General features: G+C 37.7%; 1 protein-coding gene and 1 long non-coding RNA gene across 3 annotated transcripts in view; one reads left to right on the top strand and one right to left on the bottom strand.

Moving 5' to 3' along the window:
* The window catches only part of EYS (EGF-like photoreceptor maintenance factor), a 1,786,799-nt gene that overhangs the window by 66,709 nt on the left and 1,704,665 nt on the right, over positions 1-15,425 (bottom strand). For both annotated transcript variants that reach the window (XM_078001263.1, XM_078001264.1), the window contains exon 37: positions 3,611-3,785. In XM_078001263.1, the coding sequence (XP_077857389.1) occupies positions 3,611-3,785 (175 nt within the window). The remainder of the gene's footprint in view (positions 1-3,610; positions 3,786-15,425) is intronic.
* Positions 559-12,208, top strand: LOC144340738 (uncharacterized). Its single transcript, XR_013417029.1, has 3 exons — positions 559-3,845; positions 4,702-4,839; positions 10,486-12,208. It is a non-coding gene; the product is annotated as an uncharacterized LOC144340738 (long non-coding RNA).

Genomic DNA, 15,425 nt, shown 5'->3' with positions numbered 1-15,425 from the left:
GTGATCCACGCATCTCGGCCTCCCAAAGTGCTGGAATTACAGGTGTGAGCCATGGTGCCAGGGCTACACTGTTTTCCTTAAAAGGACACATCTGTATATTGTCCTCAGTCACAGGTTACTGTACAACATGGTGACTATGGTTAGTAGCAACGTCTTGTATTTTGAAAATTGCTGAGAGTAGATTTTAAATATTCCAATCAAAAAAAATTATAAATATGTGAGGTAATGCATATGTTAATTAGCTCATTTGAGCCATTCCATGATGTATACATATTTTGAAACATCATGTTCTACATGATAAATATATCCAATTTTTATTTGTCAATTAAGAAAATAAAAGAAAAAAGTACAACTTAAATAAAATAAAACTTGCTTAAAAACACCTATTAAGCTAGACATGGTGGAAGAGATTGGCAAAAATGTAAAATAATATCTTTCTTCTCATTAAACATTTTTGGTTTGGAATCAGCCATTTCATTAAAGCATTTTATTTATGTCAAAAAAAAAAAAAAAAACCAAGCACATACACACATAGGACTAAGAACTAAACCCTTTTTTTTTTTTTTTTACTTAAAACTTTCGTTTTGATGTAACCTTTTTTCTTTTTTATCCTTGGCTACTAAGAACAGAAATAGTTTTCCATTTATTTGTTGTATCAGAACTCATCCCAGGAGCATAAAGGCCTGAAATGAACTCTGCCTTATGATACTCACATTTGAGAAATTCCATTAGAACACAGATGGATCTGTGTGTGGTGATGAACTCAGAGCAGGAGAGAAGGGTTTTCATCACTTTACCAGGGCCCTGAACATACTGGAAACCTTATCGGGCCCCACCTCACTCCTTGCTTGGAATAAGACTTTCCCTTATGTACCCAAACAATGCCTCCCATCCCAGCTAAGAGGAAGGGAGCTAACGGGAGCATTTTGAGTTGCTTTAAATTTATAACATTAAACTGTTCATTGTTAAGACACTTTGATCAGCTTCGAGGTTTTGCTTTTACAATTGATTCTAAGCACCATAAAATTGGTGCTTCTGTGTTGGTACTTGCCTCTTGAGCATTTAAGAAATATTTCATAAGGTGTGTTAGTTATTTTTCAGGAAAAGATGAAACTTTAGCTTTGAGCTGTCTATAAGGTTACCTAGAAATTCAATTTAATATTACCCTGCTTCAGTTGAAAAATAAAGTTTAGAGCCATATAAAATTAAGAATCTGTAACTAGGACAAGGACAGAAATAAACTTATTAAACACTTTTGAAAAGTATATTACAAAGCACAATATTTTCTTTCTTTAAAGGAGGTATTCTTATACTGAGATTAGAAAAGGATTGTTTAAAACTATCAAAAGGAATAAAATTCTTTAAACTGCTGCTGCCACTGGATCTGAATGTCTATGAATGGGAGACTTAATATTTTTGAACAGTTTATTGAGGTGTAATTTACTAACCATAAAATTCACCTGTTTTAAGTTTGGGGATCTGTAAATTTAATGTTATTAAATGTTGGTCACAAGAGCTACTTCTGGCTCTGCAGTAAATCTTTATAGTTAGTAATTATTTTGTAATTAAGTCAATAAGAGGATCCCAAAACTGGTCACAATTTTGATAAGAAAAATTTTTAGAATCCTGTAAGGAAATTTGTCAGATGTATCATTCCCCCTGTACATTATCGCTTAAGTCTATTTGTTATTCAAATTTAGGCCCTCATGTTTGAGATACTGTTTTCCACCCACACGGCAATCTATGAAATTCCCAGGATATGTGTTATGAAGAAAGGTATTTTCAATTTGGAGAAAATACAAAGTGCCAATTGAAGACAATTTCAACGTCATTAAAAAAAATTAAGGTGAACAGGTTACAATCAGTAAATGGCTACTTAACACTTTTGTTACCTCATTAAAATTATTCGCTGCTTTTAAGTTCATTTCTTGCTATTTAGATTCTGGAGAGAATCTTGACCCAGGAAATGGAAGATCTGATTTTGAGTCCTGCTGTACTACTCACAGGGTGCTCATACATCTTCTCGAATTACTCACAGTCTCTGGGGCTTATTTTCCCTGTATAAAATTGGAATTAGGATACTGGCCTTGAGTAATTTAGAGGGTTTTAGTGAGGAGCAATGGAAATAATATATAAAAAATGCTTTGTTACCCACAAAGTCCTGTGCAATTGTAAGATATTATGTTTAATATCGGAACTCAATAGAATTTCTATATTAATAAAAATAATCTGCAAATGGTTCTAAGTACCTATCTATACTTGGTACTATATATTCCAAGATACATATATATGGTTCTTAGGTTCAAACTGTTAGGCTGTTTGGTCCACATGGAATAACGTAGGGTGGGGATGGATTCCCCACCTTCACCTTCAACTTCATATGCTTTCCTACTGCTACTTTCTAGATCCCTGTTTATTATCACGTCAAAAAATAACAAAAATACTTAGTAGTAACACCTGAAGAATGACTACAACTCTTTAGATAAAGTGAAGTAAACGTGTACTCCTAATTAAATTTAGTTGTAGAGCAAATTAGAGTGCATACTTTGTAAAGCAAGCTAAAGGTTTCATTAAAAATTGTAGAGAAGGAATGATAAAATTATAATGGTAAAGCTAATGCCAAAAATTATTGCTCTGTGATGGTGGCATCCCAAGCCTTAGATTTTGTCCTCAGTAATTCCATGGGCTGAGTCAAACTATACATTTTTTTTTTCCCAAAAAATTTTACTGTGACTATCAGTTATTTGAGCTTTGCTTTTGATCATTTTCTAGCGAGGAGGTGGAAGGAATTTGTTTAGGGTGAATAAGAGATTCACTCATGTCTTTTAAAACTACACTTTCTTCATGGTAGACTCTGTCCTTCAGGAGAAACTCTGACACTCCACTTTCCCAGCTGCTTTTCAGGGAGCCAGTGTTCCTGGTGAAGTGCATTACATCTTCTCATGCGTCCTGTAGGGAGCATTTTGACAAATCTCTCTTTAGCTGTCTTACACATGTATGAGACATAAGAAATTTATGAGTAGCTAGAGTGTAAGAAATTGAATAACAGAGTGCTTACTTCCACTTTCTTTAGCATATTCCCAGAACCCCTCATATACTACTTTTGCATAGATGAGATGCTCAGCAAAAGGAGTAATTAATATAAAAACATTCTCCTTTCTTTTTTCCTTCTTACTCAATGGGTCCATGTTGGCTTCATACTAAAGTAGTTCAGAAGTCAAATTGTGTAGCTTTACTATTGCCCTTTATAAAGCGGCTCAAACCTACATATGAAAGCAAATCCCAATGTGTAAGCCTTTGTGTGGTTAACATTTCTGTCTACTCTCTCAATAGTATGGATTTAAGTGATATTTTTCATGGTGCCTGGAATGAGATGTAGTGATTCATTGTCATTGTTTAACAGAACTAAGATGGCATAAATGCTGTGCTGATCCTATTTGTAGTTACCTTCACCTGTCCTCCCATCATGTAACAAGTCTACATAAGAACATTTTAAATACGTGCATCTGTTTGTGTTCCTAGTTTGTACAAGTGGAATGCCAGTTAGAGTGGAGTACCAGTTAGAGCACAAACAACCTGCTACTTTCATTCCTAATAACGTTATACTTACTAAACACTAGTTCCACTCTCTATGCATGTCCCACCGTTGCCACATTTCATTAAACTGCAGGGAGAAGCATGACACTGGCCAACACTGCGTCCAGCATTTGGGTGGCCTTCGGGATTTCCCAGTCCTCTGAAATGGCCATCCTTCTCAGTGCGAACTTGAAGAGTGAAAATACAACCTTGAAGAAATGCAAAAACGCTTCATGTTAACAAACAGAAGAAATAGATAAAACAAGAAGGTTATTTTTCATTTTTAAAGTAAAAGTTTTTCAAAATAAAGTAATACATGTAAATTTTAAAAGAAATATAAGAATACAGAAATGCACAGAGAAAAATATTTTTTAAAGTCATTCATGATATCACCTCACAGCAGACAACTATTAACATTTTGGGGTGTATCTGTGTGTGTGTGGTATTTTTTTCTATGCTTAGTCATATTTTCTTTTAAACAAAAATGCAATCTGCACTAAGCTGTAGAAAATATAATATTATACCAAAAAGTTGAATATCATAAATAACATTAACATTTTTCTTGTAGCATTAACTATTTTTAAGTGATGGCATATTTCCTTATATCAAAATATATTTAATAAACCTATAATTATTATACCATCAACTCATTTATACTTTTTGCTATTAGAAATAAAGTTGTAATGAATATCTTATATGTATATCTTTGTCCAGTTTAAAATTATTTTCTAGTACATATTTCTAGAAGGAGAATTACTAGGGGAAAAGATATAGATGCTTTGAAGTATGCCTAAGTGTCCGCCCCATAGATATTTTTCACAACTGGACTCAGGAGACTGGGATTCCCTTCTTCACAGGCACTACCATGCATGGGATGACCATTCCATTTCATTTTTACATGCAATAGCTAATAAAATACTATTTTCCTGTTTCTAGTTGGGTATCAAAAATCTTTTAACAAATGTATTGGTCATTCATAATTATATTATAATTTGTATTTATAGTATATAAAGAGAGTCTCCTTATATAATGAGGACATTAGCAATTTGTGATATTTGGTACATAAACTTTCTCCAGTTTAATATTTACCACCCAATTTTGCTATTTTTCTCTTTTTTCTTTCAGAGATTTTGCCTTTGTACACATCTTTAGAAAGAACTTTTCCGCCGGGCGCGATGGCTCACACCTGTAATCCCAGCACTTTGGGAGGCTGAGGCAGGCGAATCAGGAGGTCAGGAGATTGAGACCACCCTGGCTAACACGGTGAAACCCTATTTCTATTAAAAATACAAACAATTAGCCGGGCGTGGTGGCGGGCGCCTATAGTCCCAGCTACTCGGGCTGCTCAGGCAGGGGAATGGCGTGAAGCCCAGAGGAGGAGCTTGCAGTGAGCCGAGATAGCACCACTGCACTCCAGCCTGGGCAACACAGCGAGACTCTATTTCAAAATAAAACAAAACAAAAAAGAAAGAACTTTTCTACCCCACGATTAGATAACTACATATAAATAAAACGGGCAGTTCAGTGAAGAATTTGAAATGAAAGTGTTTGAAATCCTGAAATGTATTGTAATTTACTCATCTCCTTTACCAGTTACTTAGAGTTTATTTGCAAAGTTCTTTCAAATAAATAGGAACATCAACTAGAAATAAGGTCTTTAAAACGATAAAAGAAAGGCAAGACTGAATTTTATTTTCAAACATTTTTTGGGGGGGCATAAAAGGCTTTATTTTTTGTCGTTGTTATACTTAAGTTCTAGGGTACATGTGCACAACGTGCAGGTTTGTTACATATGTATACATGTACCATGTTGATGTGCTGCACCCATTAACTCGTCGTTTACATTAGGTATTCCTCCTGATGCTATCCCTTCCCCCTCCCCCAACCCCATGACAGGTCCCAGTGTGTGATGTTCCCCACCCTGTGTCCAGGTGTTCTCATTGTTCAATTCCTACCTATGAGTGAGAACATGCGGTATCTGGTTTTCTGTCCTTGCAATAGTATGCTCAGAATGATGGTTTCCAGCTTCATCCATGTCCCTACAAAGGACATAAACTCATTCATTTTTATGGCTGCATAGTATTCCATGGTGTATATGTGCCACATTTTCTTAATCCAGTCTATCATTGATGGACATTTGGATTGGTTCCAAGCTTTGCTATTGTGAATAGTGCTGCAATAAACATACGTGTGCATGTGTCTTTATAGTATTTTATGACTTATAATCCTTTGGGTATATACCCAGTAATGGGATCACTGGGTCAAATGGTATTTCTAGTTCTAGATCCTTGAGGAATCCCCCACTGTCTTCCACAATGGTTGAACTAGTTTACACTCCCACCAACAGTGTAAAAGTGTTCCTATTTCTCCACATCCTCTCCAGAACCTGTTGTTTCCTGACTTTTTAATGATCACCATTCTAACTGTCGTGAGATGGTATCTCACTGTGGTTTTGATTTGCATTTCCCTGATGGCCAGTGATGGTGAGCATTTTTCATGTATCTGTTGGCTGCATAAATGTCTTCTTTTGAGAAGTGTCTGTTCATATCCTTTGACAACTCTTTGATGGGGTTGTTTGATTTTTTTCTTTTAAGTTTGTTTAAGTTCTTTGTAGAGTCTGGATATTAGCCCTTTGTCAGATGGGTAGATTGTAAAAATTTTCTCCCATTCTGTAGGTTGCCTGTTCACTCTGATGGTAGTTTCTTTTGCCATGCAGAAGCTCTTTAGTTGAATTAGATCCCATTTGTCTATTTTGGCTTTTGTTGCAATTACTTTTGGTGTTTTAGTCATGAAGTCTTTGCCCATGCCTATGTCCTGAATGGTATTGCCTAGGTTTTCTTGTAGGGTTTTTATGGTTTTAGGTCTAACATATAAGTCTTTAATCCATCTTGAATTAATTTTTGTATAAGGTGTAAGGAAGGGATCCAGTTTCAGCTTTCTACATGTGGCCAGTTTTTCCAGCACCATTTATTAAATAGGGAATCCTTTCCCCATTTCTTGTTTTTGTCAGATTCGTCAAAGATCAGATGGTTATAGATGTGTGCTATCATTTCCAAGGGCTCTATTCTGTTCATTGGTCTATATCTCTGTTTTGGTAACAGTACCATGCTGTCTTGGTTATTGTAGCCTTGTAGTATAGTTTGAAGTCAGGTAGCGCGATGCCTCCAGCTTTGTTCTTTTGGCTTAGGATTGTTTTGGCAATGTGGGCTCTTTTTTGTTCCATATGAACTTTAAAGTAGTTTTTTCCAATTCTGTGAAGAAAGTCATTGGTAATTTGATGGGGATGACATAGAATCTATAAATTACCTTGGGCAGTATGATCATTTTCACGATATTGATTCTTCCTATCCATGAGCATGGAACGTTCTTCCATTTGATTGTGTCTTCTCTTATTTCCTTGATCAGTGGTTTGTAGTTCTCCTTGAAGAGGTCCTTCACATCCCTTGTAAGTTGGATTCCTAGGTATTTTGTTCTCTTTGAAGCAATTGTGAATGGGAATTCACTCATGATTAGGCTCTGTTTGTGTGTTATTGGTGTATAGGAATGCTTGTGACTTTTGCACATTAATTTTGTATCTTGAGAGTTAGCAGAAGTTGCTTATCAGCTTAACGAGATTTTGGGCTGAGATGATGGGGTTTTCTAAATCATGTCATCTGCAAACAGGGACAATTTGACGTCCTCTTTTCCTAATTGAATACCCTTTATTTCTTTCTCCTGCCTGATTGCCCTGGCCAGAACTTCCAACACTATGTTGAATAGGAGTGGTGAGAGAGGGCATCCCTGTCTTGTGCCAGTTTTCAAAGGGAATGCTTCCAGTTTTTGCCCATTCAGTATGATATTGGCTATGGGTTTGTCATAAATAGCTCTTATTATTTTGAGATACATACCATCAATACCTAGTTTATTGAGAGTTTTTAGCATGAAGGGGTGTTGAATATTGTTGAAGGCCTTTTCTGCATCTATTGAGATAATCATGTGGTTTTTGTCTGTGGTTCTGTTTATATGATGGATTACATTTATTGGTTTGTATATGTTTAACCAGCTTTGCATTCCAGGGATGAAGCTGACTTGATCACGGTGGATAAGCTTTCTGATATGCTGCTGGATTCGGTTTGCCAGTATTTTATTGAGGATTTTTGCATCAATGTTCGTCAGGGATATTGGTCTAAAATTCTTTTTGTTGTGTCTCTGCCAGGCTTTGGTATCAGAATGATGCTGGCCTCATAAAATGAGTCAGGGAGGATTCCCTCTTTTTCTATTGATTGGAATAGTTTCAGAAGGAATAGTACCAGCTCCTCTTTTTACCTATGGTAGAATTCGGCTGTGATTTCATCTGGTCCTGGACTTTTTTTGGTTGGTAGGCTATTAATTATTGCCTCAATTTCAGAGCCTGCTATTGGTCTATTCAGGGATTCAGCTTCTTCCTGGTTTAGTCTTGGGAGGGTTTTTGTGTCCAGGAATTTATCCATTTCTTCTAGATTTTCTAGTTTATTTGTGGAGAGGTGTTTATAGTATTCTCTGATGGTAGTTTGTATTTCCACGGTGATATCCCCTTTAAAATTTTTATTGTGTCTATTTGATTCTTCTCTCTTTTCTTCTGTATTAGGTTGCTAGTGGTCTATCCATTTTGTTGATCTTTTCAAAAAACCAGCTCCTGGATTCATTGATTTTTTGAAGGGGTTTTTGTGACTCTATCTCTTTCAGTTCTGCTCTGATCTTAGTTATTTCTTTTGCTAGCATTTGAATGTGTTTGCTCTTGCTTCTCTAGTTCTTTTAATTGTGTTGTTAGGGTATCTATTTTAGATCTTTCCTGCTTTCTCTTGTGGGCATTTAGCGCTATAAATTTCCCTCTACACACTGCTTTAAATGTGTCAGAGAGATTCTGGAATGTTGTGTATTTGTTCTCATTGGTTTCAAAGAGCATCTTTATTTTTGCCTTCATTTCGTTATATACCCAGTAGTCATTCAGGAGCAGGCTGTTCAGTTTCTATGTAGTTGTGCGGTTTTGAGTGGGTTTCTTAATCCTGAGTTCTAATTTGATTGCACTGTGGTCTGAGAGACAGTTTGTTGTAATTTCTATTCTTTTACATTTGCTGAGGAGTGCTTTACTTCCAACTGTGTGGTCAATTTTGGAATAAGGGCGATGTGGTGCTGAGAAGAATGTACATTCTGTTGATTTGGGATAGAGAGCTCTGTAGAAGTCTGTTAGGTCCACTTGGTGCAGAGCTGAGTTCAAGTCCTTGATATCCTTGTTAACCTTCTGTCTCATTGATCTGTCTAATGTTGACAGTGGGGTGTTAAAGTCTCCCATTATTATTGTGTGGGAGTCTAAGTCTCTTTGTATGTCTCTAAGGACTTGCTTTATGAATCTGGGTGCTCCCGTATTGGGTGCATATATATTTAAGATAGTTAGCTCTTCTTGTTGAATTGATCCCTTTACTACTTTGTTGGTTGAAAGTCTGTTTTATCAGAGACTAGGATTGCAACCTCTGCTTTTTTGTTGTTTTCCATTTGTGTGGTAGATCTTCCTCCATCCCTTTATTTTGAGCCTATGTGTGTCTCTACACATGAGATGGGTCTCCTGAATACAGCACACTGATGGGTCTTGACTCTATTCAATTTGCCAGTCTGTGTCTTTTAATTGGGGCATTTAGCCCATTTACATTTAAGGTTAATATTGTTATGTGTGAATTTGATCCTGTCATTATGATGTCAGCTGGTTATTTTGCCTGTTAGTTGATGCAGTTTCTTCATAGCATTGATGGTCTTTACAATTTCGCATATTTTTGCAGTGACTGGTACCGGTTGTTCCTTTCCATGTTTACTGCTTCCTTCAGGAGCTCTTGTAGGGCAGGCCTGGTGATGAAAGAATCTCTCAGCATTTGATTGTCTGTAAAGGATTTTATTTCTCCATTGCTTATGAAGCTTAGTTTGGCTGGATATGAAATTCTGGGTTGAAAATTCTTTCCTTTAAGAATGTTGAATGTGGGCCCCCACTGTCTTCTGGCTTGTAGAGTTTCTGCTGAGACGTCTGCTGTTAGTCTAATGGGCTTCCCTTTGCGGGTAACCCAACCTTTCTGACTGCCCTTAACATTTCTTCCTTCATTTCAACCTTGGTGAATCTGACAATTATGTGTTTTGGGGTTGCTCTTCTCGAGGAGTATCTTTGTGGCGTATCTGTATTTCCTGAATTTGAATGTTGGCCCACCTTGCTATGTTGGGGAAGTTCTCCTGGAACATATCCTGGAGAGTGTTTTCCAGCTTGGTTCCATTCTCCCTGTCACTTTCAGGTACATAAAACAGATGTAGATTTGGTCTTTTCACATAGTCCCATATTTCTTGGAGGCTTTGTTCATTTCTTTTTAGTCTTTTTTGTCTAAACTTCTCTTCTTGCTTCATTTCATTCATTTGATCTTCAATCACTGATATCCTTTCTTCCACTTGATCGAATCAGCTACTGAAGCTTGTTCATGCATCACGTAGTTCTCGTGCCATGGTTTTCAGCTCCATCAGGTCATTTAAGGTCTTCTCTATGCTGTTTATTCTAGTTAGCCATTTGTCTAATCTTTTTTCAAGGTTTTTAGCTTCTTTGTGATGGGTTTGAACATTCTTCTTTAGCTCGGAGAAGTTTATTATTACTGATCTTCTGAAGCGTACTTCTGTCAACTCGTCAAAATCATTCTCTGTCCAGCTTTGTTCCGTTGCTGGCGAGGAGCTGCTCTCCTTTGGAGGAGAAGAGGCACTCTGATTTTTAGAATTTTCAGTTTTTCTGCTCTGGTTTCTCCCTATCTTTGTGGTTTTATCTACCTTTAGTCTTTGATGATGGTGACCTACAGATGGGGTTTTGGTATGGATGTTCTTTTTGTTGGTGTTGATGCTATTTCTTTCTGTTTGTTTTCCTTCTAACAGGACCCTCAGCTGCAAGTCCTTTGGAGTTTGCTGGAGGTCCACTCCAGACCCTGTTTGCCTGGATATCACCAGTGGAGACTGCAGAACAGCAAATATTGCAGAACAGTAAATGTTGATGCCTGATCCTTCCTCTGGAAGCTTCATCTCAGAGGGGCACTCGGCTGTATGAGGTGTCAGTTCACCCCTACTGGGAGGTCTCTCCCAGTTAGGCTGCTCGGTGGTCAGGGATCCACTTGAGGAGGTAGTCTGTCTATTCTCAGATCTCATACTCCCTGCTGGGAGAACCACTGCTCTCTTCAAAGCTGTCAGATAGAGATGTTTAAGTCTGCAGAAGTTTCTGTTGCCTTTTGTTCAGCTCTGCCCTGCCCCAAGAGGTGGAGTCTACAGAGGCAGGCAGACTTCCTTGAGCTGCGGTGGGCTCCACCCAGTTCGAGCTTCCTGGAGGCTTTGTTTACCTAGTCAAGCCTTAGCAATAGCGGACGCCCCTCCTCCAGCCTTGCTGCCGCCTTGCTTTTCCATCTCAGACTGCTGTGCTAGCAGTGAGCAAGGATCCGTGGGTGTGGGACCCTCTGAGCCAGGAACCGGATATAATCTCCTGGTGTGCCATTTGCTAAGACCGTTGGAAAAGCGCAGTATTAGGGCAGAAGTGTCCCGAGTTTCTAGGTACCATCTGTCACGGTGTCCCTTGACTAGGAAAGGGAATTCCCCGACCCCTTGCACTTCCCGGGTGAGGCGATGCCCTGCCCTGCTTCGACTCACACTCTGTGGGCTGCACCCACTGTTCAACAAGTCCCAGTGAGATGAACATGGTACCTCAGTTGGAAATGCAGAAATCACCCATATTCTGCATCACTCACACTAGGAGCTGCAGACGAGCTGTTCCTATTCTGCCATTTTGGAATGATCTCTCAAAACGTTTTCAGAAACAAAAAGCGTGAAGTAATTTCTCATGGTGGAAAAAAAAATGGGTTCAGTTATGGAAGGTAGAGAATGTACTTTCCAACTTAGTTTTCACTAGCATTTTTACTGACAAGCACCATTTTCTGCATGCATCAATATTTTCTCCTTATGAGAGAGCAGTGATTGTTTTTCCTCAGGCTTAATCTTTGTTTTCCTCCAAGTACTGCCATTTACTATTACATGCACACATAGGCCATGACCAAAATACTGTACTGACTGAAGAAATGAATGAATGCTAGATGCTTTACAAATGAATAACCAACTAGCTCAATTATCAAAGCATGACTTCCCATGCCTTTTACAGAGTGAAATGCACTTTGCAGAAAGCAAAAGTATAAGTAGATGACAGAGTCAGGTAAGTCTGAGTTCAGATATGATCTCTCCCACACAATGGCTACATAATGCAAAGTCTAACCGAAGCTAATCTTTTTACCATTAAAATGGGGACAAAAGTAGCTATTTCATGAGTTAGGAGGAATAAATAATATAAATAAACTATCTGTGCAACGCCTATAAATGAGTAGGTCCTGGGTTCCATGCCACCATTCCACCCTCTATCACACTGTCTCAGGTATCTTCTATTTCTACGTCATAAAATTGCAGATTTCTTCTTAGCAAAAATTATTGGATGCTAATACTGGATTTTTAATTTTTTTATAATCATACACAGGAATACTTTGTTAAATTACTATAACTTAATGTCTGGAAGTGTTCATTTTAAACTGTTTCTTTTTTATATGGGTAAATAAAATGCTTTTGTTATAACGAACTATTGAAATATGTTTTTCACTAAAAATATGTCAATTTAGAGAAACATTTAGCCAATACAAATAGCGAAATGCATTTATTTTACAGAGAGATGCTTCATGTCAGTCAACATATCATGTTTTTTAAGCAATTGGAGTGATTAAACTGGAAGACATTTGTGGAATATATATTATTTTATTATTAATATAGTAGATAAAACATAATCTGCTTGGTGTAGTACCGTGAGACAAACATTCAGTACATAATGCATATATCTTGTATGTGATATGGAGCCATGAGCCATGTGTATATTGAAAATTAGACTGATTAGATACCAAACAAGTAATAACTTTTTTTTTTTTTTTAAACAGCAGAAGGTTTTTAAATTATTGCAGTAAACTAACTACATTTTCCCGTATGGGCTCTTGTTTGAAGAATCTCATATGATTAAAAAAAGGAGAGAGAAAAAAATTGAACTCGCAAGAAACCAAAAGTGGCTATTTTTAGATGAGAATAATTCTCCTTTACAGGGTTGTTAATGAATCTGAATCTATCTCATGTCCACTCTATTCAGTTGAGTAGTAAATATTTAATAACCTCCATATCAATAAGCACTAGTTGCTGTAACACTAGAAGCTTATTTCCTGTTCATGTAAAGTCCAAAGGGTGGTTAGGGTTGGCATCAAGGTGGGTTGGCAAACAGTACAGGACTATGCAGAGGATTTTCATAGGTAAGGCCTGGAAGTGGCAACTATTACACCTGCTGACATCTCACTGGCCAGAACTCAGGCACATTGTCATGCATAGCTGTAAGAGAGTCTGGGAAAGATCTGGTGGTAACAACATGTCACAAGCATGTACTGTGTGAAAGCACCATTCCAGGTGCTGGAGATCTGTTATCAGTCCATATCTTCTTTTCTTCCTTCCTTCATTCTATGCCCAGTCTGAGACCACCATTCATGAGCCTCACTCTGAGAACTCTGCAGCTTTGTAGCAGGTGCAACTTTGGAAAGCAGAGAAGAGGAGAACTGCTCTTATTAAGGCAGATAAAACAGTAAGGCACAGTGTATTTGGCAGATGTAGATTATTTAAGGTGGTTAATACCTTTATGAGCATTAAAAGTCATAGAAAAAATAATGGTTCATTATAAGCCATTTTTTAGAACAAAAACAAATGGGCTTTATTATCGGTAAGGATTTGTATTTCAGATCACGAACTGTGGATTAGAGTTATTTATCAAGAGTTTATAGGAATCGGCTGTGTGCGGTGGCTCAAGCCTGCAATTCCAGCACTTTGGGAGGCCGGGGCAGGTGGATAGCTTTAGCCCAGGATTTTGAGACCATCCTGGGCAACCTGGAAAAACCCTGTCTCTACTAAAAATACAAAAATTAGCCGGGTGTGATGATGCAGTTCTCAAGTTCATGGAGAGTAGGCCAGACCTGGTTGAATGGCTGAGAACACCATAAAAACAGACCTTTGACCAAGTACCCTGAGACTAGGATCTACTGAAAAGCTATTTTCACCAAATGAATTGTTATAACAATTTAAAGCATGTCTTTATTTTATAACTCTACTTCAAGATAAATCAGCTTTGTAAGGATATGTTAGCTGGGTTTGGTGGGAGGCTACATGGGAGGCTAAGATGGGAGGATTAATTGAGCCCTGGAGATGGAGGTTGCAGTGAGCTGAGATGGCACCACTGTACTCCAGCCTTGATGACAGAGTGAGACTCTGTCTAAAAAAAAAAAAAAAAAAAGTAAAATAAAGAGTTTATAAAAATGTTAAAGCCTAGGTCAGATAATATTTTATTGCATGATTTAATTGTAATTCTAAGGACAAATGTGATATCTTTACTCTAATTATTAAATTCAGAAAATTCCATTTGCTTTGCATCATTATGACTAATTAATGTGGTGGCTTCCACATCATTCTCAGCAAACTAACACAGGAACAGAAAATAAAACACCTCATGTTCTCGCTCATAAGTGGGAGTTGAACAATGAGAACACATGGACACAGGGAGGGGAACATCACATACCAGGGCCTGTTGAGGGGTGGGGGGCAAGGGCGGGGAGAGCCTTAGGACAAATACCTAATGCATGCAGGGCTTAAAACCTAGACGACAGGTTGATGAGTGTAGCAAACCACCATGACACATGTATACCTATGTAACAAACCTGCACGTTCTGTACTTATATCCTAGAACTTAAAGTAAAAAAAAAAAGAGAGAGTGAGACAATTTAAAAAATACATGGTGGCTTCCAAATCTGGGAGGCTTGTTAAAATGCAAATTTTTAGAACCCACTGTAAAGATTTCAATTCAATAGTTCTTCAGAAATAGGCTTCAGAAATCTGTATTTTTAAGAAGTTATCTTATATTATTCTTCAGAACCAGTAGAGATCAGCTTTGGGAACCATGGCTTTTTGGTACAGTTGCAATTTGGTTGTCATAGTAGAATGGTAACAATATGGTATGATTTATAATAAATAGTAAATGCTAGTTTAGAGTGGAGGGAAGGCAGACATTAAGAGAGGATCCAAGAGATGAGTGATAAAATTAGGGGATCTCAAGGTCCTGAATTTTCTATAAGACTGTGGCATAAGTGGCAATTCCCAAGAAGACTCGCCCAAGATTCCCATTCTCACTAAGGACTGTGGCAGTTGACATACTTCCAGGAGTGTGCAATCTTAGTGTTTCTGTCAGAGAAGGGGCCAGCTATGTGTGTGCTGATCTCAGGCTCATTGGCACACTTAAGGAGAAAATGACAGGTCTTGATGAAAACCTCTTTTTATTCTCATCCTTAAGATACAAAGAAAAGTTCCTAATAGAATGGAGAAAACAACATCAAAGGAAACCAGGAAGCATTAGACTTCAACAAATGTGCAAATATTGAAACCTATGATAGCAGGATAGAGTAATGAGTTAACATTTATTTAGTCCTTATTGAATGCTGGTTTCTGGGCTAAGCACTTAACACAATTATTTTACTTACTCGATCAATCCATAAAAACTCTATGGAGTAGGTATTTCTATTTTGCAGAGGAGAAAATGGAGGTGCAGAGAATCTAAATAACAGGCTAAAAGTTAGTAGCTAATAGGTGACAGTGTCTGCATCTGAAGACAAGCTGATTACAGAGTCTGTGCTGTTAACCTCTGTTTGTGTTGCAGAGAAAGGGGAGCAAGCACGTGACTGGAGCTGTGCCTCTCCCACGTTTAGCACCATCATCAGTGC

The sequence above is a fragment of the Macaca mulatta genome, chromosome 4, assembly GCF_049350105.2.
Source record: "Macaca mulatta isolate MMU2019108-1 chromosome 4, T2T-MMU8v2.0, whole genome shotgun sequence".
Classification (NCBI taxonomy): Eukaryota; Metazoa; Chordata; class Mammalia; order Primates; family Cercopithecidae; genus Macaca; species Macaca mulatta.
The sequence above is the reverse complement of the archived record's forward strand: the minus strand, read 5'-3'. Positions and strand labels throughout refer to the sequence as shown.